We start from the raw sequence: 26,405 nt of genomic DNA on the forward strand, positions 1-26,405 counted from the left end.
AATGAAGAAGGGTCCCGACCCAAAACGTCAGCTTTCCTGCTCCTCTGATGCTGCCTGGCCTGCTGTGTTCATCCAGCTCCACACCGTATTATCTCATTACGATTGCTTATGTATTGAAGACTCTGGGAAGTTCTAAATATTTTAAATTATATAAATTAGCTGTTTCAATTTAGAACAGTCATTGCAATACTTGGAGTTAAGTAAGATATGTAGCAGTTCAATCTGAATAATCCTGCAATCAACCACCGAACAAAATGAACTAAAGATAGCCAGTCAACAAATTATAATAACGTTATAATGGTTATAATAATGTCTTGCCCTGTGCCTTCGACCAATTCACAGTCAAGTCTATGCAATATGAGTCACTTGAAACAAATGGACTGCAATGTTGCTATGTCCTGGGCTCTGTAGACTGTGAAGGTAGCGCAGTGTCTGCTGAAGGAGCAGATTTGAGAAATTGGCTGCTGCTTCTTTATGGCTTTCTCTCTTTCTCAATTCCTGAAGAGACCAGGGCCCGATTTTAACTCTGTGCCAAGTGAATAGTCTTTAAATGGGCTAAGACCTCACCCAGGGAGTATGAACAGACCAAGAGTAAGCCGTTTGATTTAACCCTTTCCTTGCAGTTTGCTTACATAGCCTTAGTTAAAGACTCTAAAGCAGCAGTCAAGGAAAAACACAAGGAGCTGAAGCGGGCAAAGAAAGTACAGAGGATGACAGAAGATGTGGAGCAAAGAAATCGACAAGGTAATCAATTGCAGCAAATCAGTTTCGGTAACTCTGGGGTCCTTGGTGCTGTAGTCTATGTTCAATTAGTGGGAACAAAGATAAGTGAGACATTACCACTTCATAATGCAGCTTCTGGAATACAGTCTGTTGGAAAAGAGCTGTGTGGCGTTACTGATAATCTTATTCAGCAAATCAGCTGGGCTTGTAATATAAAATACAGTGGTGCTCCTCCATTACCTGGGCAAGGTGTGCTGTCCCTGTTTGCTAATAGACATGAACGGAGCTTGTTATTGGGGACAGTGCAATGGCTCAGTGGTTAGTACTGTTGCCTCACAGTGCCAAGGACCCAGGTTTGATTCCAGCCTTGGGCACCTGTCTGTGTGCACATTCTGTTCAGTGGTCATTGTTTTGAAATTAGTTCATCAATTCTCACTTAGCAGGCTAAAAGTTACTAAAAGCTCACAAAAGCTGGAATATCTAATAATGATAGCTGTGGCTCAGTTTCTGGTTCACTTGCCACTGAATCAGTAGATTGAATCTGAGATTGAGCACTGAAGAAACTAGGACTGAGAGAGCTCTCAGATTGTCAGACATGCTGTCTTTTCGGATGAAATGTTAAACAAAGGCACTACAATGCCTGTTCTTCCTCAGGAGGCTTAGGAAATTCGGCATGTCCATAAGGACCCTCACCAGCTTTTATAGATGCACCATAGAAAGCATTCTATCTGGATGCATCACAGCTTTGTACAGCAACTGCTCTGCCCAGGACCGTAAGAAACTACAAAGAGTTGTGAACACAGCTCAGACCATCACGCAAGCCAACCTTCCATCCACTGACTTCATCTACACTTCTTGCTGCCAACATCATCAAAGACCCCTCCCACCCCAGTTATAATCTCTTCCAACCTCTTCCATGAGGAAGGAGATACAAAAGCTTAAACACATGCACCAACAGGTTCAAGAACAGCTTTTTCCCCCGCTGTTATCAGATTGCTGAATGGATTTTGCAAATTTCACATCTAATGTTGATCTTGCTTTTGTGTCTGTGCAGCTGTAACTTTGTATTCCTCGCTCTGTTCAATCAACCTACGATCTGTATGTCCTTGTTTACTATGATCTGCCTATACTACACGCAAAACAAAAACTTTTTGCTGTACTTAGGTACATATGACAAGAATAAATCAAATAAATAAATCGGATAAACAAATAAATATATGCCTGCTCAGATGGATGTACAAAATCCCATAACACAATCTTGAAAAGCAGCAGGGGATATGTTCCTGGTGTTCTGACCGATATTCATCCTTCAACCAAAGTTACAAATGACAAATTATCCAATGATTATTACATTGTAGTTTGAGGGAGTTTGCTCAGCATGTATTGACTGTCGTGTCTCCTGTTTCAGAGTAGTGAAATAGAATGGAGAATCCGCAAAAGGATTTCAGTGTCTCAAAAGGATTTGAGATGTCCAATGATTGTGAAAAAATGTAGATAAATGAAAAGCTTTCTGTTCTTTTTCAATAAAATAAACATCAGTAACAGTATAACATTAGCAGACTTCAGGACAGTCTTGTAAACACTGTCCTTGCATCCTCATTCGCAATATAATTATGATTTCTCATTTCAGTACTAATGTATGTTCCAGTTCCTACCTCCCTACATCACATTAAAATCTCTTCGAGTTGTTGCTTCATGGCCTAGTGAAGAGTCCTGTGTGTACATTTGAGTACTGCTTCCTCAGTTACAGTACTCCTGGTATTTTACCCTGTCAATCACAATACTTTGCTCAGTAGTAAGTTGTTCAGACTTTAAATGTCCATTCCAGTCTGAATAACACAACTCTTCATTCTTTCAGTTCAACCTAACATTGTTTTTCTCTCTAGGTGACCATTTTGCACGCCACAGTGCATACTGCAAACATGACCCCAGCCTTCAGGGTCTTTTATCATTTCAATGCACCATCCTGCTGTCATATTCACTGTACTGTCCAGGGACCTGCTGCAATGTCCAGTGAAGCCCAGTGCAAACTGGAGAAAATGCACCACATTTTCTGATTATGCACTTTACAGCCTTCAGGCCTCAGCACTGACTTCTACAATTCCTGACTGGAGAACTTCATCCTCCATTTTAACATGCACCTCTAACCTTCCCCCAGCCCCTTCACAGCTGACCTTTGCTATTAACACCTGCTCTGGGCCAATGTTTTGTCACTTCCCGCAAACTATTACCGCTCCTTGTGCCCCTTGTTCGACCTTCAACCTTTAATTTCCCATGCCATCTAACCTTTTCCTGACATTCCCTCTTGTTCTTCTGGCCCATTCCTTTTTTTCATCAGCTTAAACCATCATTCTTCCACCTCTCTTCCATTCTGAACTGAACTCAAACGTTAACTTTGTTTCTCTCTCCACAGATGATGCCAGACCTGCTGAGTTCTCAGCACATGTTATTAGTTTTATTTAATTCTTTTATTTCTTTCCTCTCTCTCTCTTGTTCTATCCTGGAGTTATCTTAGCTTTCATAATTGGGTAATCATCATGCACAAGTCTGGATGGTGAATATTTGTAAACTATTTTATCACAGAATGCTTCACCGTCAAGCCTAATCCTTTTCCCAATTGAACATTAATTTCATACATTCTCCAGCAGTCTTGCAGAATAAAGATAGGGAGCAGGATTCCTGGCCGATTAACTACGTATCCTAACCCTGGGAACCGTCACCCACACTGATCTGACTCCCCCAGCTGAGATGAGCATGTCAGCAGCAGGTCATGACCACAGTTAAGGCTGTTTCTGAAAATTGGAGCTCAGTGCCATGATGAACTGAAGACGAGTGACACAATTTAATTAGGAGGCCAACCTCAAACGTGAAGGAGGAGGCACTGCTGCAATGCAGCTATGTAGGCAGATCAGTCCCAGAATTGCAAAAAGGGACTGGCTTTGAGCAGAGATTGCTGCTTAAATGTAAATAGAGGCTTTATTTTCAAAAAAAACTTTACTTGCATCTTTAAAATAAGAGAGCCAATGGAATGATATAAACATGTCAGAGGCTGTCATTGTATTTCTGAATTTCAGATTTAAACAGAGCTGACTCAAGTGAAGATGAATTGGATGCTTCGAATGTGCAGGATCCGGGTTAGTGACACTAACAGCGATACATAGCGAGTTGGAAATACCGCCTCTTCAATGGGACTACAACGGGCAGACACACACTCCCAGCACCTATTTAATGGGACTTGGGGCTACAATGGTCAGACACACATTCCTTGTGCCTGTCCAGTGGAACTACAAGGAGCAGGCAGCAGTCAAATATCCATTTTCCACTTTCCATTGAATGCCTGAAATGAGTATGAGATGATAGTGCTGGTGTGTTACCAGCTCTGGATTGCTGTCTCCTATTTTGTACAGTCTTTGACTGTGTGAAATGACAGACATCCCAGGATATATTTGAAGATTGAATGATAGTTTACTGATTCACAAATAGAACGAAGGTGTATAAACTCCATAAAATTGTTGGTGTCAAAGGACCTTTGCCATTCTGAAACAAAATGAGAAGCATCTCTCGTCTTCTTATGTCTCAATACTTAAGAGAAACTGCAGGTTTTTACAGAACGACGCTATTTGGTCCACTGTGTCTGTACTGGCCCTCTGGAGGCTCAGTTTATCAAGTGCCAATGTATCCTCATTCCCTGTTTATTATGCCCAGTCTTTCGATGCGGTTATCAATTGACCATTTCAACGTTTCTTAAAGTTTTGTAGGAATTGTTAAATTCATTGCTGTTGTAATGCAGCATCTCGGATTTATGTTTTCTATGATGTGGTGCCACTCTGTAGCTTGGGAAAGGGAAGGCAAGTTGAAATATGGTCACGTGGATGGATTGAAAGGGATTCTGTCACTCTGCAATATAACTTCTTCAGTGAAAAAACAATCTCAGTACAGCTCACAGTCACGTAAAACCAATTGGTTCCTGAGCCTCAAAGTAGTAGATCAAGCTTTTTAATTGTTAAAGCATTGCGCTTCCTGTGGTGAGCAAACCCAACCTTCACCTAATGAATAGCCTCCATCCATTGTATCACTCTAGCAAGTCTCCTTCCTAAAGCATAGCTTCTAGAGTTCGATAGTATGTTCCAGTTTAGAGCTAACCAATATTATATAAAGGTTTTACATAACCTCTTGGTTTATGCTCTCTGTTTTTCATTCTGAAGCCATGGGACCCATAGACTTTTTAACAGCCTTATCCACTTGCCCTGTGAAAATTATAGATGTGAATGAAGCTCCCTGCAGGTCTCTTTTCATCAGAACTTTAAAATTGTATTCATTTACTTTGTACTCTCCATTTTCATTGCAAAAAGGCATTACTTCATATTCTGTATTCAACTGCATCTGCCATGTCCGAGTTTACTGATCTATTCATGCTCCTGAAGTGTGTTACAATCCTCCTTACTATTCACACTTTGAGCTTTGTGACAGCTGCAAATCTTGAAATTCAAATCCGGGTTATGACTCTGGGCTATCGCTGTCAATTTCTAAATAGCCAGAAACGCTTTTGCTCTGATAAGGAGCTGTTCTTGTTTCTCACAGCTTAATGTGCCTTTTCTTTCATGTGTAGATAATTTCATCAAGCGAGGAGTGAACATTCTGACCTTCACTTGGATGTTTGTCCAAGCATTGCTTGAAGGACTGATTGAGCTTCTGAACTCCGTCTCCAAGGATTACATTGATATCTCCACCGTGCTGAGGTTTGAGAGGTCCATTTTGAGAAGAGAATTAAAACAGGTGACAAGTTTCGTTCCTCTTTAACACCTCCTAATGCCAGTGACTCATCTTAAATATAGACTCCTTCACTGTGTTAGTTTCATCACACTGTCATCAGGACAAGACGGTGTCTTGTTATGAACAAGGAACTTATAGAGGTTTATTAAATCATGAGGGGTATGGATAAGGTGAATGGCAGGTGTCTTTTCTCTAGGCTGGGGGATTTCAAGACTAAGGGGCATACTTTTTAAGGTGAGAGGAAAAAGATTTAAAAAAGAAATGGGGGCATTTTTTTTCACATGGAGAGTCATTCATGCGTGAAATGAACTTCCAGAGAAAGTGGTGGATGTGGGTACAGTTACAACGTTTAAAAGACACTTGGATAACTACATGAATAAGAAATGTTTGGAGGGATATGGGCCGAGTGCAGGCAGGTGGGACTAGTTTAGTTGGAGATTATGGTCCACACAGTGGTTAGCACTACTGCCTCACAGCGCCAGGGACCCGGGTTCAATTCCACCCACGGGGGACTGTCTGTGTGGAGTTTGCACATTCTCCCCGTGTCAGCGTGGGTTTCCTCCCACAGTCCCTTTATGTGCAGGCTAGGTGGACTGGCCTTGCTAAATTGCTCGTAGTATTCAGGGATGCGTAGATTTAGGTGGGTTATAGGATGCTGGGTCTGGGTGGGATGCTCTGAGGGTCGGTGTGACCTGTTGGGCCGAAGAGCCTGTTTCCACACTGAAGGGATTCTTTGAAATGAAATAAAAAAATGATGAGACCGAAGGGTCTGTTTCTATGCTGTGTGACTCTATGACTCTGAACTGTAGGCCATTCTGCCCTTCATAACACTACAACTCCATTCAATAAGCTCATGGTTGATCTGATTTTAATCTCAACGCTACATTCCTGCAAACCACACCCCCCACCCCAATAATCTTTCATTCCCTTAGTCATCAAGACTCTATCTACCTCTGCCTTAAAAATATTCTGTAAATGTCTTCGAAATCTGCATTTTGGTCACACGTCGAGAGGAACAAATACCAAAGATGGCTTTTGCTCCTTGAGGCCGATGGTGGGAGTCAAGAAAATGCCCATCTTTGGACAGTGGCCTCAAGAAATACCAACTCCAGGTCCTAGGGGCGCAGGTGCTGGCTACAGGTGGGCCATCTGACCCTGGAAAACCTTTGGACATAGCCACAGAGGCAGCCAGCTATGGAGATGAGCTACTTAAAAGGCCTGCCACAGCTCTCTGGGACTTTGTCTCAGCTGTTTAACAAAAATAAAGGCCCCTCACCCATCTGAAACCGCTACATATTTACCAAACCCCATCCATTCCACTTTGTGACCCCCAAGTACTCCCGTAGTCATTATGGCCCCGTGCCTAGGTTTGCACATCCGTGCCCGTGCCCATGCCCATATATAATATACTTACAGAAGCAATTAGCCCTACAGTGACAATTGGATGTGTGTAAAAGGAATTAATTTATTGACAACTTTCCATATTGAAGCTATGATGTTTTTTAAAAAGGTCCTTGCTGCAGTCCAATAAAGGTTTCAATCATAGAATCCCTACAGTGTGGAAACAGGCCCTTCAGCCCAACAAGTCCACACTGACCCTCACAGCATCCCACCCAGACCCATCCCCCTAATCTACACATCCCTGAACAGTATGGGCAATTTATTATGGCCAACCCATCTACCCTGCACATCTTTGGACTGTGGGAGGAAACTGGAGCACCCAGAGGAAACCCACGCAGACACAGGGAGAATGTGCAAACTCCACACAGACAGTTACCCGAGGGTGGAATTGAACCCAGGGCCCTGGCGCTGTGAGGTAGCAGTGCTAACCATTGAGCCACCGATCTGCCTTTTAAAGTTTCAAAATGTGAAACCACAAGGCAGTTCAGATCACTTAAACTTGTATAACCAAACTTTATGAAATTGTTGGAAGTCAAACAACTGTCGGTCAAGTAGGGGCTGAGGTCTTTCAACAGACTAATGGTTGTCTCTGCTCTTAACCTAGAATGTGTCTCAATGATCTCATCTGGGTATCCACTGTGGTGACTATTTCCAGAAAGCCCTCCCACTGCAAGGCCACCCGCAAGAGAGATACCAAGATGACAAATGTTCCATGTAAATGCATTGGAGGCAGTTGAGAGATGTTTCCCAGACTAATACCTGGAGCCGGGAGGGTTGCCTTCTGAGGAAAGGTTGCAAACTGGGCTAGTACCTTTGGAGTTGGAAAGGATAAGAAAAAACTTCTTTGAAACGTATAAGACCCTCAGGGGTCTTGACTGGCTGGATGAGGAAAGGATGTTTCCTTTTGCAGGAGAATCTAGAATGAGGGCTCACTATTAAAAACCAGGGGCCGCCCATTGAAAGCAGAGATGAGGTGAAATGTGTTCTCTCTTGACTCTTTGGAGCTCTCTATCTGAAGAGGTGATGGAAACAGAGTCCGAGGAATAGAAGACCATGAACAAATAAGAACAGCAGTAGGTTGTTCGGTCCCTCTAGCCTGCACTGCCATTCAATAGGATCACTGCTGACTGACATTCCTTATATCCACTTTCCTGCTCTTTCTCCATAACCCTTGATTCCCTGACTAGTCAAGAATCTATCTCAGCCTTAAATATATACAAGGACTCTTCCCCCACAGCTCTCTGTGGCAAGGCGTTCCAAAGGCTCTCAACTCGGAGAAAAGAAATTCCTCTTTATCTCGGTCTTAAATTGGTGCCCCTTTATTCTGAGACTATGTCTTTCTCCTTTGTGAATACAGATGAAAAATATTCCATTTACGACTTCACCCACATCATCTGGCTCCATGCACAGATTGTCCCTTTGGTCTCTGATAAAGTCCATTCTTTCCCTGGTAATCTTCTTGCTCTTACTATACTTATAAAAAGCCTGAGGTTTTCCTTAATCCTATCTGCCAAAGATATTTTGTGGCCCCTCTTTTGCCCTCCTACTTTCTCTTTTAACCATCCCACACCCCCAGACTCTCTGTACTCCCAAGGGACATCCCCTGTTTTTAATGCCCTGTACTTAACTTATTCTTCCTTCTCCTTTACCAAACTCTCGATATCCCTTGACATCCAGAGTTCCCTGGACTTGTGTCCTTGCCCTCAATCTTAGAGGAACATGCTGGCCCTGAAGTCTCACTGCACTACTTTTAAAAGTCTCTCACTTTCCAAATGTAGACTTAACTGAGCTGCTCCCAGTAATGTTTGCCAGATCCTGTCTAATGATATTGAAATTAGCCTTCTTCCAGTTTGGACACTTTCTGTACTATCGTTATCCCTTTCCGTAATGACTTTGAAACTTACAGAATTATGGTCACTATTTCCAGAGTGCTTTCCCACTGACTCTTCAACCACTTCATCATTCTCTAGGATTAGGTCTAGAACTGCCCTGTCTCTAATAGCACCATCTGTGTACTGGCACAAAAAAAACTCTACTGGATACATATTAAAATTCCGCCATGTCTAATCCTTTCACACTAAGTCAATCCCAATTAATGTTTAACTTTGTTAAAAATCCCTACAACTATAACTCTATTCCTCTCTGTGATTTGCTTACATATCTGCTCCTCTATCATTCTTTGACTGTTGGGAGACCTACATTATAATCTCAACAAAGTAATCTTTTTTTTTTATTTCTAAGACCTATCCAGATGGTCTCACTTGAAGAGCTTTCTAAGACATCTTCCCTTATCATTAATTTTAAAAAAATCACTACATTAATGCAGCGCTCCCACCTCCACTACATCTCCCCATCGTGCTTAAAACTTCGATAACTTGGAATGTTGAGCTGCCAGTCCTGCCCTTCCTTCAACAATGTAATCTGGAGATTATAACCTTAGTAGTGCTCTCTTTAATCCGCTACTTAACTCTGAATTTCTATTGCAGGACTTCATTTCATTTTTTACCCATGTCATTGGTACTGACACATTTGCTGGCTGTTCCCCCTCTCTTGTAGCCACTGTGTGATGCCCTGACCCTGGCACCAGAGAGGCAACACCCCATTCGAGAGCCTTGTTTGTTACCACAGAACCATCTATCAGTTCCACCTGTGTGTTAGTTTTCTGTGTTTCATGCTCAAATATCCCCAAGTCATATTGTGTCACAGCTTTCTGCAGTTTCTCTCCATTTAAACAATATTCTGTTCTTTTGTTCTCCCTTCCAAAATAAACAACCTCACGTTTTCTCAAATTACACTCCATTTGCCAACTCTTTGCCCACTTATTTAACCTATCAATATATTTCTGTAAACTGTTTGTATCCCTCTGCAACTTGCCAATGCACCAATTTCTGTATCATCTGCAAATCTGGCTACAGAACATTCGCTTCCTTCCTCCAAGTCATTAATATATATTGTAAACAGTTGCGGGCCAGGCACTGATGTAGGACCCCACTGATTACAGTTTGCCAACCTGAACAGAACTGCTTATCCTAACTTGCTGTTTCCTGCCCATTATCCAAATCTTTATTCACACTGATATTCTACCTCCAACACTATGGGCTCTTATCTTCCAACTTAACCTTTTCAGAGTTAACTTGTTGAATGCCTTCTGGAAGTCCAAATACAATGCATCTACTGGTTCCCCTCTTTCCACTCTGAGACTTTCTCAAAAAGCTCTAATAAATTAGTGAGACATGATTTCCCTTTCGTGAAGCCATGCTTACCTTGTTTGATTAGATTATGCTTTTTTTTGCAACATTTTTCGAACTATGGATGTCCGGCTAATCAGCCTATAGTTACCCACTTGTTGCCTCCCTCCCTTTTTGAATAGAGGTGTCACACCAGCAGCTTTCCAATCCTCTAGAACTTCTCCAGAGTCCAAGGATTTTTGGAAAATTATAACCAATGCATCCACTGTCTCGGCTGTTAAATTCTTTTCAGATCCTAGGATGCAAGCCATCAGGACCAGGGAGTTATCTGCCTTTTGCCCCATTAGTTTGTCTAGTACTACTTCTCCAGTGATGGTGATGGCACTTAATTCCTTCCTATATTCCTTCTTGTTAATGGTATTTTCAAAGTATCTTCCAACGTAACAATTGAGGCCAAATATTTGATCAATATCTTGCCCTCAATTAAAGTTACTGTCCAAAATAGCAATTTCATAAACTTCATATTTGAAACAAAATATTACTTTCCAGTTAAAGTCATCATTCAAATCGAATTCAGTATTCTCATCTATTTGCTCCTACACTGTAGCAAGAACCTGCCCAGTAAGTTTCAAGTTATTTTGGTATTGTACTGAAAAGGTTACATCACTATCCGAGTAACCTAGAGGTCTGGATAAATAATCCAGAAGCACAGATTTCAGATCTCGTCAGGATAGTTTGAGAATTTGAATTTGAATTTGAATTTGAATGAGAGACTGTTTGCTAAGGTGGAAGCGCACAGAATTGAGGGCATATTACCGACATGGATAGGAAATTGGTTGACTGGCAGAAAGCAGAGTTGAAATAACAGACAAGTACTCAATTTGGCAGGAAGTGACTAGTGGTGTCCCGTAGGGATCTCTGTAAGCATGGAAACATGCTGACCAGGTTTCCCAAACTAAATTAGTCCCATTTGCCTGCAATTGTCCCATATCCCTCTCAACCTTTCCTATTCATGTATCTGTCCAAAAATCTTTTAAATGTTGTAACTTTACCTGTATCTTCTACTTCCTCTGGCAGTTCATTCCTTATAGGAACCACCCTCTGTTAAAAAAGTTGCCCCTCAGTCCCTTTTAAATCTTTCCCCTCTCACCTTTAAACCTATGCCCTCTAGCTTTGAACTCCCATAACCTGTGGGAAAGATCTTTGCTATTCACCTTATCTGTGCCCCTCATGATTTTATAAATCTCTGTAGGGTCACACCTCAACCTCCTATGCTCCAGGGAAAATAGCCCCAATTATTCACAGTCGACATTAACGACTTTGATAATAACATAAAAAGTCAAATATCTGAATTTGCTGAAGACACAGAATTGGGCAGCATTGTAGACCGTGTTGATGATAGCATAAAATTACAACAGGATGTCGATAGATAAGGTGAATGGGCAGCATTGTAGCAAATGGCTTTTAATATAAGCAAGTGTGAGGTTATCCATTTCATACTGAAAAAGGACAGATCAGGGTATTTTTTAGAAGGCACAAAGTTAAATACAGTGGATGTCCAACAAGATTTTGGGGGTTCAGGTGCATAGCTGTTTAAAATGCCACGAACAGGCACAGAAAATAATGATAGAGGCTACTGGAATGCTGGCTTTCATATTTAAAAGGCTGCAATATAAGGATGCAGACATTATCCTCCAATCAAACAAAACCCTAGTTAGTCCCCACCGAGAGTATCGTGAACAGATCAGGGTACTATACCTAAGGAAGGATGTTTTGGCCCTGTAGGGAGTTCACTACAGGTTTACAGGGATGGTATCTGGACTTCAGGCATAAAGTTATGAGGAGAGGTTAGACAAATTAGACCTTTATTAGACATCTCAAATTTAGAAGGGGTGATCTAATAAAGGTTTTCAGGATGTTAACAGGAAAAGACAGGCTGGATAAAGACAAACTATTGCCACTGGCTGAAGATTCTAGAACCGGGGGCATTATTTAAGAATGAGAGCCAGTCCATTTCAGGACAAATGTTAGAAAGTACTTCTAGACACAGAATAGCGAAGGTTTGGAACTCTCTTCCCTAAATGGTGGTTGATGCTAATTCAATTATTAAATTTAAATCTGAGATAGACTAAGCAACGATATCAAGGGGTATGGGCCCAAGGCAGGTTATATGGAGTTAGGCCACAGATCAGCCATGATCACACTGAATGATGGAGCAGGCCTGAGGGGCTGAATGGCCTAATCATGTTTCCTGTGTTCCTAAAAACATGGACCCAAACAGAAGATTTCAGTGTTCATGGTGATGAAGCTGTTCAAATATCATTATAAAACCCAAGGCCATTTAAAGAAGGCAACTTATTTATTTAGCATGGTTTGTCCTGCATTAGCGCAATAATTCCAGTTCAAAATACCTCATTGTTGTCAAGCCCCTTTGGACCTTGGACATGACAAGTGGCATATAAATACAAAGATAGTAGGAACTGACGATGCTGGAGAATCTGATTAACCAGGTGTAGAGCTGGGTGAACACAGCAGGCCAAGCAGCATCAGAGAAGCAGGAAAGCTGACGTTTCGGGTCTGGACCCTTCTTCAGAAAATTGCTCACTCCTTTATTCCTTTATTTAATCTTTCTTCTTCCATTCTCATTGTATTCTAACATGGCTGACTCTGAGCTAGCCTTAGCAAAGCATTTAGTTGTATTAATCAGGACCAATGAAGATGTGTAATGATCTCTGGCCTTACCAGTAAGGCCTACATCTTGAGAATGGAAGTTGTTGTATTGTCTGTGCACCACAGTCTACAGGCAAGGGTACAATCAGAAGGGTAATTTATCAAAGAAATGGGTTTTAATAAGAAAGCTGTTGAAGAATGTGATGAGGCGAGGAGGCTGCTGTAAAATCTAAACCAATGAACTGTTAATCAAACAGAAACTATTCTGACTACACTGTGTAACCAGGCCTCTCCATTACTCTTTCTAGGGAAAGCTTTCAAACCAGGAGACAATTCACAATTTTTACAATGCCAAACTGAAATGTCGAGCTCCCTGTAATCCTGATGGTGTCTTGGAGAGAGATGAGCCAACGGAAGGAGAACCAGCGTCAACATTGAACTACCATAAAATGGCCAGCCTTGATTCGATGTTGTCCAGAGACAGCAGTGTGTCCAGGTAAAGGTCCTTCACCTGATCAATGTACACAAGGGCCAGTGTTGGATTCTGGGTGACACCATATTGCGGTGGAAATGCTGATCTGCCCTAGTCATGATATTAAATATATTTGTAGTATTTACTAAACAAACTGATGGTGCGACATTGAAGTAGGCTGTGGTGACCAGGCAGAGGTGACTGTCCTATGGTGACTGGGTGGTGGTGATTGCACTCCTAGTGACTAGGCTGCCCAATGATGGGGGGATCTGACTTCAGTTTGGAATGGTGATTGAACGTAGCTGTACTTCAGGTTCCATTGGAGTGGGATCAAAAGGGATATTTATTCTTTCACAGGATTTAGGCGTCACTGTCTGGGCCAGGGTTTATTGCTCATCTCTACTTTGCCTGGAGAAAGTGCTGGTGATTCTGTCTGATTGATGTAGTTTTAGAGAACAGGAGTAACGAGAGTAACTTGACTGTTGTGCTTGGTTAGCTCGCCGAGCTGGTTCATTGTTCCGCAGACGTTTCATTACCCTGCTGGGTAACATCATCAGTGCTGCCTCCGATGAAGCGCTGTTGTGTTTTCCCACCTGTTATTTGAATTCTGGTGTCTGTTGAGCTGGATTCCCTCACTTCCGGTATTCCTTCATAATGGAGTGTATATGGGGTCTAGGTCTATGTGTTTATTGATGGCTTTCTTAGTGGAGAACCAGGCCTCTAGGAATTCCCAGGCTTGTCTCTGCTTTGCTTGTCACACGATCCTGGTGTTGTCCCAATCAAATTGGTGGTTCTCCTTATCCATGTGGATAGAGATGAGTGAGTACTGGTCATGTCTTTTTGTAACCACTTGATGTTCGTGTACTCTTGTTGTTAATTTCCTTCCTGTCTGTCCAATGTAATATTTGTCACAGTATTTTCAGGGAATCTTGTATATAACATCGGTCCTGTCCATAGTGGGTACTCCATAGTGGTCTTTGGTTCGGGTGAGCAGTTGTCGTAGGGTTGATGTGGGTTTGTGTGCTACTCTGATGCCCAGTGATCGTAGAAGTCTTGTGGTCAGTTCAGATGTGTTCCTGATGTAGGGTAGTGTGACGAGTGTGTCGGGGCACGTACTATCTTCCTGGTGTCATTGCTGTAATAGGCATCTTCTGACCCAGTTTTTCAGGTATCCATTGTCCTTGAATACCTGGAAGAGACATTCTTCTTCTTCTCAGCATAGCTCTGTGCTACTGCAGTGTGGTGTTGCCCGTTTAAATAACGTTCGCACGCAGCTTCGTTGTGTGTGTTAGGGTGGTTACTGTTGAACTTCAGTAGTTGGTCAGTGTATGTGGCTTTCCTGTTTACCTTTGTTAGGAATTCCCCACTGGTCCTGCGTTCCACCATGATGTCTAGGAACGGGAGCTGTTTGTTCTTCTCCTCTTCTCTGGTGAATCTGATCCCAGTGAGGGTGTCGTTTATTAGTTCGTTGTCTCCTCTAGTTTGGTCCGTTTAATAATGACGAAGGTGTCATCCGCGTAGCATATCCATAGTTTTGGTTGGATTAGTGGAAGGACTGTACTTTCAAGTCTCTGCATCACCGCTTCAGCTATTAGTCGAGAGATAGGTGATTCCATGGGTGTCCCGTTGATCTGTTCATATATTTGGCCGTTAAAGGTGAAGTGGGTGGTGAGGCATAGGTCCGGTAGCTTCAGCATGTTGTCTGTGGAGATGGTGTCACTAGGTTTTAGTAGTGTCGTCAGTGTTTCTGTTGCTAGTGGTATGTCTATTGATGTGAATAGGGCAGTAACGTCAAACGATACATGGTCTCTCGTCGTCATCTATTCTTATGTCCTTGATGAAATTGAGGAACTCCTGGGTTGGGTGGATTGAGCGGGGTGACTTGTTGACGAGGTGCTTTAGTTTCCTTTGTAGCTCCTTGGCCAATCTGCGTGATGGTGTGTTTGGCAGGGAGACTATGGGTCTGAGGGGTACTTCTTGTTTGTGTACCTTCGGGAAGCCGTAGAATCGGGATGTGTTAGTACCTTCAGGTTTCACTCATGGTAAGTCTGTTTTGTTGATTTGTCCGGTCTGTTTGAGTCTCTTTAGCATGTTGAGAATCTTGTTGCCTAGTTGTGGTGATGGGTCTGTCTGCACTTTCCAGTATGTGTTCTCGTCGGCTAGTAGTGCATGTGCCTGGGAGAGGTAGTCCCATTTATTTAGTATTACTGTCATGCACCATTTATCTGCAGGTAGTATTGTGATGTTCTTGTCCTTTTTCAGTCCTTTTAGGCCTTTCCTTTCCGATGTGTTGAGTTCGATTTTTCTGGTCAGTGTCGGAATCACTGTCTGTCTTATGGTTTGTTGTGTTTCTTCATTGATGCTGTTGGTCCTCAGCGTGGCTTCCAGTGTGGCAAGGAATTCTGTTTTGTTGGCATCTCTGTAGTTGTAGTTGAGTCCGCACATGAGAACAGCTTTCTCTGTGTCTGTCAGTTTCCTGTCTGAGAAGTTTCTTATCCAGGTGTCTGCTCTGTTATTATCGTTTTGGTGGGTTAGTTTGGCTAGATTTTCCTGAAGGGTCTGTCTTTTCCTGGCTCTTGTGGTCTGTTTACTGATGTTGATGGCTCGTTCCAGGTCTGTTGTCCAGTCTTGGTTGGTAGCTTCCAGGAATAAAGTTTTTTTGGCGTATAATTTCTCTATCATATCTATGAAGCCGGTTGTAGCATCATGGGTCATTACCTTAACCATCCTGCAGCCGTTGTATTCTGCTGTTTTTCGGGCTTGTGGGTTGTTGATGGCGGGGTTTGTATCTCACACTGTGTGGTAATACCTGGCTCCTGAGGCATCCATGTAGGAAGTAGAGTTGTTCGTGGATAGCGCTCTGTCGTTTGGCGTAGTTCTTCCATTTTCGTGCCAATTTGAGTGTGCTTCGCCTGAAAGGTCACTAAGGTTTTAGAGTAGATTTGTAGCTCAGGTTGTGAATGTTGTGGTTGGTTGGCTTGCCGAGCTGGTTCGTTGTTCCACAGGCGTTTCGTTACCGTGCTGGGTAACGTCATCAGTGCAGCCTCTGATGAAGTGCTATTGTGTTTTCCCGCCTGTTACTTAAACTCTGGTGTCCGTTGAGCTGGATTACCTCACTTCCAGTTTTCCTTTGCAATGGAGCGTATATGGGTTCCAGCTCTGTGTTTATTGATGACTTTCTTAGTGGAGTACCAGACTTCTAGGAATTCCCATGCTTGTCTCTGCTTCACCTGTCCCAGGATCTTGGTGTTGTCCCAATCGAATTTGGTGGTTCTCCTTATCCATGTGGACAGAGATGAGTGAGTATTGGTCATGTCTTTTTGTAACCAATTGATGTTTGTGTACTCTTGTTGTTAATTTCCTTCCTGTTTGTCCAAGGTAGCGTTTGTCACAGTATTTTCAGGGAATCTTGTATATGACATTGGTCCTGCCCATAGTGGGTAGTGGGTCTTTAGTTCAGGCGAGCAGTTGTTGTAGGTTTGTGTGCTATTCTGATGCACAGTGTTCGTAGGAGTCTTGTGGTCAGTTCAGATGTGTTCCTGATGTAAGGTAGCATGATGAGTGTGTTGGGGCGTGAAGTATCATCATAGGATCCCTACAGTGTGGAAACAGGCCCTTCGGCCCAACAAGTCCACACCAACCCTCAGAGTACCCACCCAAACCCATCCCCCTATAACCCACCTAATCTACAAATCCCTGAACACTATGGGCAATTTACCATGACCAATCCACTTAGCCTGCACATCTTTGGACTGTGGGAGGAAACCCATTCAGACACGGGGAGAATGTGCAAACTCCACACAGACAGATGCCCGAGGGTGGAATCGAACCCAGGTCCCTGGCGCTGTGAGGCAGCAGGGCTAACCACTGAGCCACCGTGCTGCCCCTTGCTGGTGTCGTTCGTGTAATAAGCATCTTCTGACCCAGTTTTTCAGGTATCTAAGATTATGTTTCAAGATTATGGGGTATATTTTTAAGATGAGAGGAGAAAGATTTAAAAAGGTCATGAGAGGCAACTTTTTTAACACCGAGAGTGGTTCATGTGTGGAATGAACTGCCAGAGAAAGTGGTGGAGGTGGATACAGTTACACTGTTTAAAAGATATCTGGATAAGTTCATGAATAGGAAAGGTTTAGAGGAATATGGGCCAAACAGTGAGACTAGTTTAGTTTGGGAACATGTTTGGCTTAGACTAGTTGGATCAAAGGGTCTGTTTCCATGCTGTATGACTCTATGACTTTATAACTGGATTTTTTTAAACCTGTTTGTATTAGTTCTTCCAGAATTCTCTCAACTTGGGAGATTTAGATTGGATAACTGCTCATGTCAATCCACTGTCCACGGAAGATGATAGACAAAAACTAAAGCACCAACATCTGCTGATGCCAACTTCTGAGCATCTCTCATTTAAGGACAGAGAGAGACTGAACTGCTAACATCTTCAGCTGATTTAGAGAGAGCCAACATCACTTTGTAAAGGGCAGGTTGTGCCTGATGAACCTTACTTAATATTTTACAGAGGTGAATAAAGAAGTGGGCAGGGTAACGTCTTTGGATATCATTTACATGGCGTGCAAAAGTAATTCAATGAATTTTCCCATATTAGACTGTGAACTAACAGTGAAGCTCATGGAACTAAAGACAACTTACTGATCTGGTTAGGAAATTGGCACAGTAATAGTACACAGGAGAGGAGGAAAAATTGGCAGGGACTCTAATTGATAAGATGTGACTAGTGGTATCCCTCAAGCATCTGTTTTGGGTTCTCACTGCTTTTACTAATGACTTCAATGATGGAACATGCCATAGGTGTTTATTTTTTTAGAAGTATAGATGGAAGTATAATGTTATTAAGTGATATTGATAGATTTAGTGAATGGACAAAACTGTAGGCATACGAAAGGCTACTGACAGTAGAGTGAAAAATGGTGTTACGTTACTACTTTAAGAGCTGAGTATGTGAATGTGCCAAGGGCCAGAAAAATACCACATTAGCAGCAGTCGGGGACAGTGCAGTATGCTAGCTGGAGGATGTGTGCGTATGTTGCTTTGTAATTGCAAATAACAAGTTTGTCTGTGGTTTTCGAGTAAGATGAAACTACATTAGCAACTGTTCTGATTCCAGCTGACAGGTCATACTGAACAAGGCAGATCCCAGAATGAAAGCGGCTTGATAGATCATAAGTTTGATTCTTATAGTTGTTCACTGTGATGGTTAGTCACTGAATATATTCACACGAGGCTGACAATGTTCTTCTAACACAAGAATACAATTTTATTACACAAAAGGATAAAAAATACTACTTGTATATGGATAGGTAAGTCAGTTTTGAAAATATCTTAACATAAACAGAAAAATAAATCAATCAAACCCTTTCCCAGCTATCTCCTGTTGGGTTTAAAAGTGGACACATCCCCATGCTGCTGTGGAAGAGGTGGGAGGAAATCACAGGGGCTCTAAACCCAGATTTTTAATTTCTCTCTGGCCACAGGCGAAGTGCCAGAAGACTGGAGGACTGCTAATATGGTTCCACTTTTCAAGAAGCGTGGGAAAGATAAACCCGGGAATTACAGACCAGTGGTAGCGAAACGATTGGAGAAAATAGTGGAAGAGAAAATGACTCTCCATTTAGAGAGGCAAGTTTTGAACAGGGATAGTCAGCAAGACTTTGTCAGAGGGAGGTCATGACTAATGAATTTGATTGAATTTTTCAAGGAAGTGACCAAATGATGAATAATGGGTTTCAGGAAGGCTTTTGACAAGGTCCCACGTGGGAAATTGATAAAGAAAGTAAAAGCTCGTGGGATCCAGGGTATCCAGGAGATCCAAAACTGGCTTAGTGACTGGAGACAGAGGATGGTGGTAGAATGCTGTATGTGTGACTGGAGCCCTGTGTGCACTGGTGTACAGTGCTGGGTCCCTCATTGTTTGTGATATTTACAAATTATGTAGATGAATGTGTGAGGGATGATAAGTAAATTTGTGATTGTCACAAAGATTGAGCTGGAGGTTAACAGCGATAAAAAAGGCTTTAGGTTACAGGAGGATATAAACAGATTGGGCAGATGGAATTTAACCTGATAAGTGTGAGGTGATACACTTTGGAAGATATAACAAGGCAAGGGAATACTCAATGAATAGAATACATTAGGAAGCTTAGAAAAACAGTGGGATCGTGGGTTGTTTGTCCGCAGATCCCTGAAGGTAGCTAGGCAGGTTATTAGGGTGGTTAAAAAGGCATATTGGACTTTTTTTTTCCTTCATCCGTTGAGGCATAGATTATAAGATCAAAGAGTTTGCAACCATACAGGACTTTGGTTAGGCCACAGCTAGAGTACTATGTACAATTCTGGTCACCACATTTATAGGAAGGATGCGATTGTACAGGAAGGGGTGCAGAGGAGATTCACCAGGATGTTGCCTGGGGTGGCGCATTCCAGCGATGATGCAAGGCTAGATAAGTTCGGGTTGTTTTCTTTAGAGCAGAGAGGTTGAGGGGACCTGATAGAGGTATGTAAGATTATGAGGGGCATAGACAGGTGGATGCAAAGCAGTTGTTCCCCTTACTTGAAGGGTCAAACACGAGGGGAATAATTTTGAAGCGAAAAACAGGAAGTTTAGAGAGGATTTGAGGAAAGATATTTTGCACCCATAGGGTGGTGAAGGTCTGGAAAGCACTGCCTGGGAAGTAGTTGAGGCAGGAGCCCTCACGACCTTCAAAAAGAACTTGGACGAGCACTTGAAATGTCGTGTTCCCACCTAATATGGATAGTAGAATATTTTTGGCAAAACAGATTTGATGGGCTGAAGGGTCTCTTCTGTAATGTATGATTCTATGAACTCCAGAGAACTATTACTCCAATTGGAACTGTTAATTTCTTAACTGACTGTTTCCACTTCTCCTCCTTGGGTTACTGAAACAGTTTTAAGACTTCTTTCTAGTTCTGATATCCAGGAAGCATCTCCAAACTCTCTCAACCTGGAGATCCCACAAACATATATGTCACAAATTCAGCAGTGGAAACTCTTCATCAGTTAACATCACAGGTATCTGGCTAGGTACTTAGAAAGTCACATGCTATAATTGACATAATATATTCAGGTTAATTTTCCAAAAGACATGTTGACCTCTTAGGAAAAAAAAATGTTCCCTTCGCAGAACTGAAACCAAAACCCATCTATATTTATATTGTAATCAAAAAGTCTACTAGATTTACAAATAGACAGTGTGGACCTTGAAATGCTTTGCTCAATTTGATTAATTTTAGTTATCATAAGTGCAACCAGCTTCAACAACAAACAGCTAATAATTCATAAATGGCAGTATTTTGGGGTGTTGTGAAAGGAGGTAACTTAACAGGATACAAGATGTGTGAGCCACTGTCGGATATTCTTGGCCAGAAAGCAATGAACTTGGTGAGTGAAGATGTGTAATCTTTAAAGGAAATGTGATTGTAACCAAAGTTCTTTGCCAGGACATATTGTTACAGCTACATCAGGGACATGTAGGCACAGAGTGAGCAGGGATGCCTGGCACAGGATGCCTGCCTGTGTATTGCCCAGGGAGTAATAATAGAATCAAGTAGACAGTGAGTGAGGTGTACAAGGAACCGCTACACCCTCACAAGGTTCCACCAGTCTTGATTCAACATCACTACAGATTTATTGACCATACCTGATGATTTTCTTCTAGTCAATGACAATTCTCCAAATTTCCAATTATCAAACCATTAAAAAATGCTTTAAGTGTATCCATGGCAGACACAGTGAATGTATCTGTTGAAGTTGAGTCTGACAATGGGCCACAACATACAGGAAGGGGGATGTGTGCCAACTAGGGCATGACACCATTAACAACCTGACCACATTGTGCCAAATCTAACAGTCTCACCAAATGAATGTGTTGCATCATGACAGCATTAATGACAGAGTAGAGGGCGATTAAACACAATCTCCACATTGCTATGCTACAGCTACAAACTTTACCCCAGATATGGGCTTACCATCACCATTATATTTAGAGGCTATGTTAGGACAACACTGCCAAGCTATAATCTGTTCAAAGTCTCAGAGATACAGGGCAAACCTCTCGTAAAACCAGGAGAACAAAGATGATACAGGCATGGGACTGTCAAATCAGTGCGTAGGACAAAAGATCAGAGTCACACATTCTACCCAAGGAACCTGGTTAACCACAGAGCTGCCCAGTGTGTACAATGAGCTTCCATCATACAAAGTCGGAATATCGAGTGGAACACATTGAGGAGGAGCAGAACCCAAATTAGGAACTTTACAGGATTCCCAACATTGCACAGAACTTTCCTAAAGATACCCTCAGATACTGAAAACATGGGAGACCATCAGGACAACATGCATGAGACCAGCATCCATACAAGTCAACAACAGCCAAGCTTGAGCTTTAGATCTGCAGAAGGTTAGACCATCACTCAAGCCAAAAGGAATGTCAAGTCACCCATACATTCTTCAGATTCGTGGACTCTTAACCTCATAATGTTTACAATTGATATTCCTATGTAAATGGTTTTACAACAATCTATATGTATTTTCACTCCTAGTGCATGTCATTTTATTTAGGGCAATAAAGAGCATGTTGTGTCACAGCTTTAAGAGCTGCATGTTCTAATGAGCCAATGACCCCACATGACCAGGAACCACAAGGTCCCCAGACAGCCACATGCCAGACAAAGAATGTCTACACCAGTTGCTCTGTATCTGCAATTTATCAGTTTGTTTGGGAAATGAACCTGTTTGAGATTTTCAAGTCAATTGAACCAATGCTGCTTATCAGTTCTTTGAGAGTGAAAATACTGTGTTAAGAAACACAACACAAGTATACAACAGAAGGATAAAACGGAGCATTGTAAAATAGCAAAAAGCTAGACATAGTGGAGGCCCAAAAAGACTTTGGTGTCCATGTACACTGACCATGAATATGTCCTGACCAGGCACTGAAAGGAATCAAAAAAGCTAAAAGAAGGATGATCTTTAGAGCAGTGGGTCCTAAACTGTAGGTTAGACTGACTGACTGATTTTTGACATGGAATTAGGTTGCTGATTGACTCGTTGGATGTGGATTTGGCTTAAAGGCCTCTTCCTGTTGCTTTGTTCCTGTATATCTGAAAGGTGCAAATGGATAAGGCATAAGCTCCCTTAATTGCTATCAGAGAGTGTAGATGGTTAATGCCACTCTGGCACCCTGCAGCCTCAGCTTTGCCAAGCACCTAGTGTGCCCCCAACACCACTGTGCTGTGTAATTCATTACCTACAGGAGGATGTGGCTGCTATCTTAATTGTTCACTTTGTGCTTCCTCAGTTGCAACACCGAAGTCACTGTAGTGTCCTTGAAGCCGACAGCCAGTGACTGTGCTGATGATGTTGAGGAGCCAGTCTCCGTGGTCCCAAAGCCCAGTAATCGCATTCGGTGGAGACTGCAGAAGATGCTCAACATTGACATCCCCTCCTCACTGGACTATGAGCCTCCAAGGTATAACACACAGTTCTCCTGTCAAAACTGACTCACCTCTCTTAGCTCAGAAGGGTTCGAGTTGTCGATAGTGCCTGACCAGCTACTGGTGCATCTAGTTTTATTCCCTGGATCCTTTTTAACAGTCCATTATAAATCTGTATCCTGAGACCCACGTGCCACCAAATGCACCATATGACTATCTGCCCATCAGCACCATTTCACACTATCTCAGACCTGTCCTGCCCCCAGTTCCATTTCATTCTTCAGCTTGTTCAACATTCTGACAAGAAACTTTTTCTCTTTCTTCCAGGCGTTAAGGAACGCAAGCTGCAACAGCTCAGAGATACCCACACCCTTCTGAAACTTTCCTCCCCTCCCTGCCCTGACTCCATTTCCTCTCCTGGAAAGTATTTACTATCCCTGCTCACCTTCCACTGTCCAATGCTGAATGTTCTGTACTCAGTAAAGGTCTCAGTTTTATCCCTCTGCGCCCCCACCTCAATGAATTTCGGGTACAACATGACGTTCAACTCTTCTTCCGTCACCTTTGCCTCCATGTCCATAAGAGTCCTCTCCCATTCCACAGACTCCTTTGCCCAGCCCGAACGCTCTCCCTCCACCTGGACCCCTCCCTCTGGCCTCTTACCTGCAGTCAACCTGTTCACTGAGAACTCGAGATGTGACATTGGTCACCTTGATTTCTCTAACTGCTATCCCCCTCCCCATCTCACCACACCGACCCATTCCAATCTATCCTCCCAGGAACTGACCACACTCTATGCCCTCAGATCCCACCCTGACTTTGTAATTAAACCTGCTGACAAGGGTGGTGCTGTTGTTGTCTGGCAGACTGACCCCTACGTTGTGGAGTCTGAGAGCCAGCTCTCAGATACCTCCTCCAATCTCCCTTGACCATGAGCCAACCATCAAACATCAAGCTATTGTCTCCACAACCATCAACAACCTCATCTTGTCTTATCTTTTCCCCTCCACACAGCTTCTCACCTCATCATCCCACAACTCTATACAGCCTGCTTCCGAATCCTTACCAAAATCCACAAACAGGACCGCCCAGCCAGACCCATTGTTTCAGCCTGTTTCTGCTCCACAGAACTTATTTCTTCATATCTGAACTCAATTTTCTCTTCCCTTGTCCAGTCCTTTCCTACTTACATTCTTCAGATGCTTTAAGCCAGTTTCAGAATTTCCAGTTTGTGGGCTCCATCCACTTCCTCTTTACCATGGACATGCAATCCCTTTACACATCTGTCTCCCATAAGGATAGTCTCGGGGCTCTCTGCTTCTTCATGGTAAAAAAGGCCTGAACCGTCTCCTTCCACCTCTAGTCTCAGCCTGGCTGAACTCATCCTCACCCTGAACAACTTCTCCTTTATCTCCTCTCACTTTCTTCAGGTCAAAGATGTGGCCCTTGGTACCCGCAGTTATGCCTCTTTCTTTGTGGGGTATGTGGAACATTCCTTGTTCCTGTCCTACTCTGGTCCCCGCCCGCAAACCTTCTCTGGTATATCGATGGCATCATCGGTGCTCCTTCCCTATCTCATCTGGAATTGAAAAAGTTTATCTGTTTTGCTTCCAATTTCCACCCCACTTTCACCTTCACCTGGTCCATCTCTGACTCCTCCCTTCCCTTCCTCAACATTTCTGTTTCAGTTTGTGAGGATTGGCTGGCCACCAATATCCAGTATAAACCCACTGATTCCCACAGAGTCTTTCGACTATACATCCTATTTTCTGTAAGAACTCCATTCCATTCTCCCACTTTCTTGGTCATGTCTATTCTGATGATGCCATTTTCTGCAGGGAGGCCTCCTGTTCGCCTTTTTCCTCAACCAAGGATTCCTCAGACCGTTGTTGGCAGGGCCTTCAGCTGTGTCTGACCCATGTCCTGCACTCTCTCGCCTCCCACAACAGCAATAGGGTTCCCCTTGTCCTCAACCACCATCCCACCAGCATCCACAGCCAGAGGATCATTAGCTGCCATTTCCACTTCCTCCAGTGAGATGCCACCACCAGGCACACATACCCCGCCCCTCCCTTGACGGCCTTCTGCAGGAACCGTTCAATCCCGAACACCCTGGTCCACTCCTCCTTCACCCCCAGCATCTCCCCACACCCTCACTACACCTTCCCTGCAACAACAGAAGATGCAACACTTGCCTTTTTATTCCACCCCCCCAACCAACTATCCAAAGTCCCAGACAAACCTTCCAGGTGAAGCAACAATTTACCTGCACTTCACTCAATCTAGTCTCCTGCATTCACTGCTCACAATGTAGTCTCCTCTACAGTGGGAGATGAAATGCAGACTGGGCAGTTGCTTCGCAGGACACCTACATTCTGTCCATAAATTGACCCTGAGCTTCCTGTTGCCTGCCACATCAACAAACTGCTGTGTTCCCTGCCCAACATCTCTGTCTCAGGCTTGTTGCAGTGCTCCAGCAAAACTGGAAGAACAGCACTTCATTTTCCACTTGGGGACCCTGCGGCCGGCAGGACTCAATATCCAGTTCAATAATTTTAGAACCTGAACACTTCTTTCTATATCCTTTACTTGCCTCACCACACCCCATGTGATGTGGGCTGCTTTCAGCACAGCCAACCCATTTTCGCATACTCGTCTGCATTATTAGCTCTTCTATCTTCCTTTGCCCCCGACCATCCATGCCTTTGTCTGCTTAACTGTCATTCTCCCTCTCTCTAGGTTCTATTTCTACCCATCCTCTACTCATTACCCCATCATCAGTATAAGTACCATCTTTTCCTAGCTGCTATCAGTTCTGAAGTAGGGTCCCTAAATTCGAAACATTAACTCCACTTTCTCCCCACCGATGCTGCCAGACCTGCTGAGTTTCTCCAGCAATTTCTGTTTTTGTTTTAGATTTCCAACATCCGCAGTTCTTTGTTTTATTTTTACTTTGTAAAGCTGGGTGGAAAGTTGTTATAGATTGCAGTTTATTGGTACCATTCCAAAGTAGCCGTAATGCAAACACTGATGACCATTCTAGAGGATGTATTACATACAAGAGGCAAAGTGCTCATTCTCTCTCTACATTTTAAAACAGTATAAGGTATTAAAATATAATTGCTCAAAGATGTGAGATTTCTTGGGAAGAAAATATATTTAGCAAAGAAACAATTCAGAGTTCTCAATGATAATATGTTCCATTGAGAAACACAGACTCTAGGGGAAATAGGATCTATTCGTGACTTAGGAGGAATGATATTAAGACTAGGTGCGGAGGTGCTGAGTCTGCTCCCCTCTTTCTGAATTCCTCAGTCGGCCACAACAAAAATTGTATGTTCTTTTTAACAAAAGGCTATTCCTCTCTGAAAGAAAAGTATAGTTACCCAATGTCTACCATATCTGTGAGGGGCCAATTGCAAGAGTTTCTTGAGTGAAAGAAAGAGCAATTTTATTACTGGCAAGCCCTCAGAGAAATTCTCAGGCACGCATACTCTCAAACTACAATGTTAGTTACGGTTACAAGCTTAGTGTCCAGTGCAAAAGGAAGATGAAATGAATATACAATTTAAAGTACTTAGAGTATCCTTGAGACGGTCTTAACCTGCAACCACGTTAGTTTCATTTATCCTTGCATCCTCAACAGTAATAAATATTTGCAGATCTCTAAGTTCTCAAAGACTGGCTGTTTCTCTCCAATTTGTGTT

The 26,405-nt window shown here is 42.8% G+C and overlaps 1 protein-coding gene across 1 annotated transcript in view; it reads left to right on the forward strand.

Moving 5' to 3' along the window:
• The window catches only part of LOC125485437 (piezo-type mechanosensitive ion channel component 2-like), a 170,696-nt gene that overhangs the window by 111,837 nt on the left and 32,454 nt on the right, over positions 1-26,405 (forward strand). Inside the window, exons 32-36 of the mRNA XM_048608196.1 lie at positions 624-744; positions 3,798-3,857; positions 5,333-5,499; positions 13,064-13,251; positions 22,563-22,733. Of these exons, the coding sequence (XP_048464153.1) occupies positions 624-744; positions 3,798-3,857; positions 5,333-5,499; positions 13,064-13,251; positions 22,563-22,733 (707 nt within the window). The remainder of the gene's footprint in view (positions 1-623; positions 745-3,797; positions 3,858-5,332; positions 5,500-13,063; positions 13,252-22,562; positions 22,734-26,405) is intronic.

This window comes from Rhincodon typus, chromosome 19 (assembly GCF_021869965.1).
Source record: "Rhincodon typus isolate 14 chromosome 19, sRhiTyp1.1, whole genome shotgun sequence".
Classification (NCBI taxonomy): Eukaryota; Metazoa; Chordata; class Chondrichthyes; order Orectolobiformes; family Rhincodontidae; genus Rhincodon; species Rhincodon typus.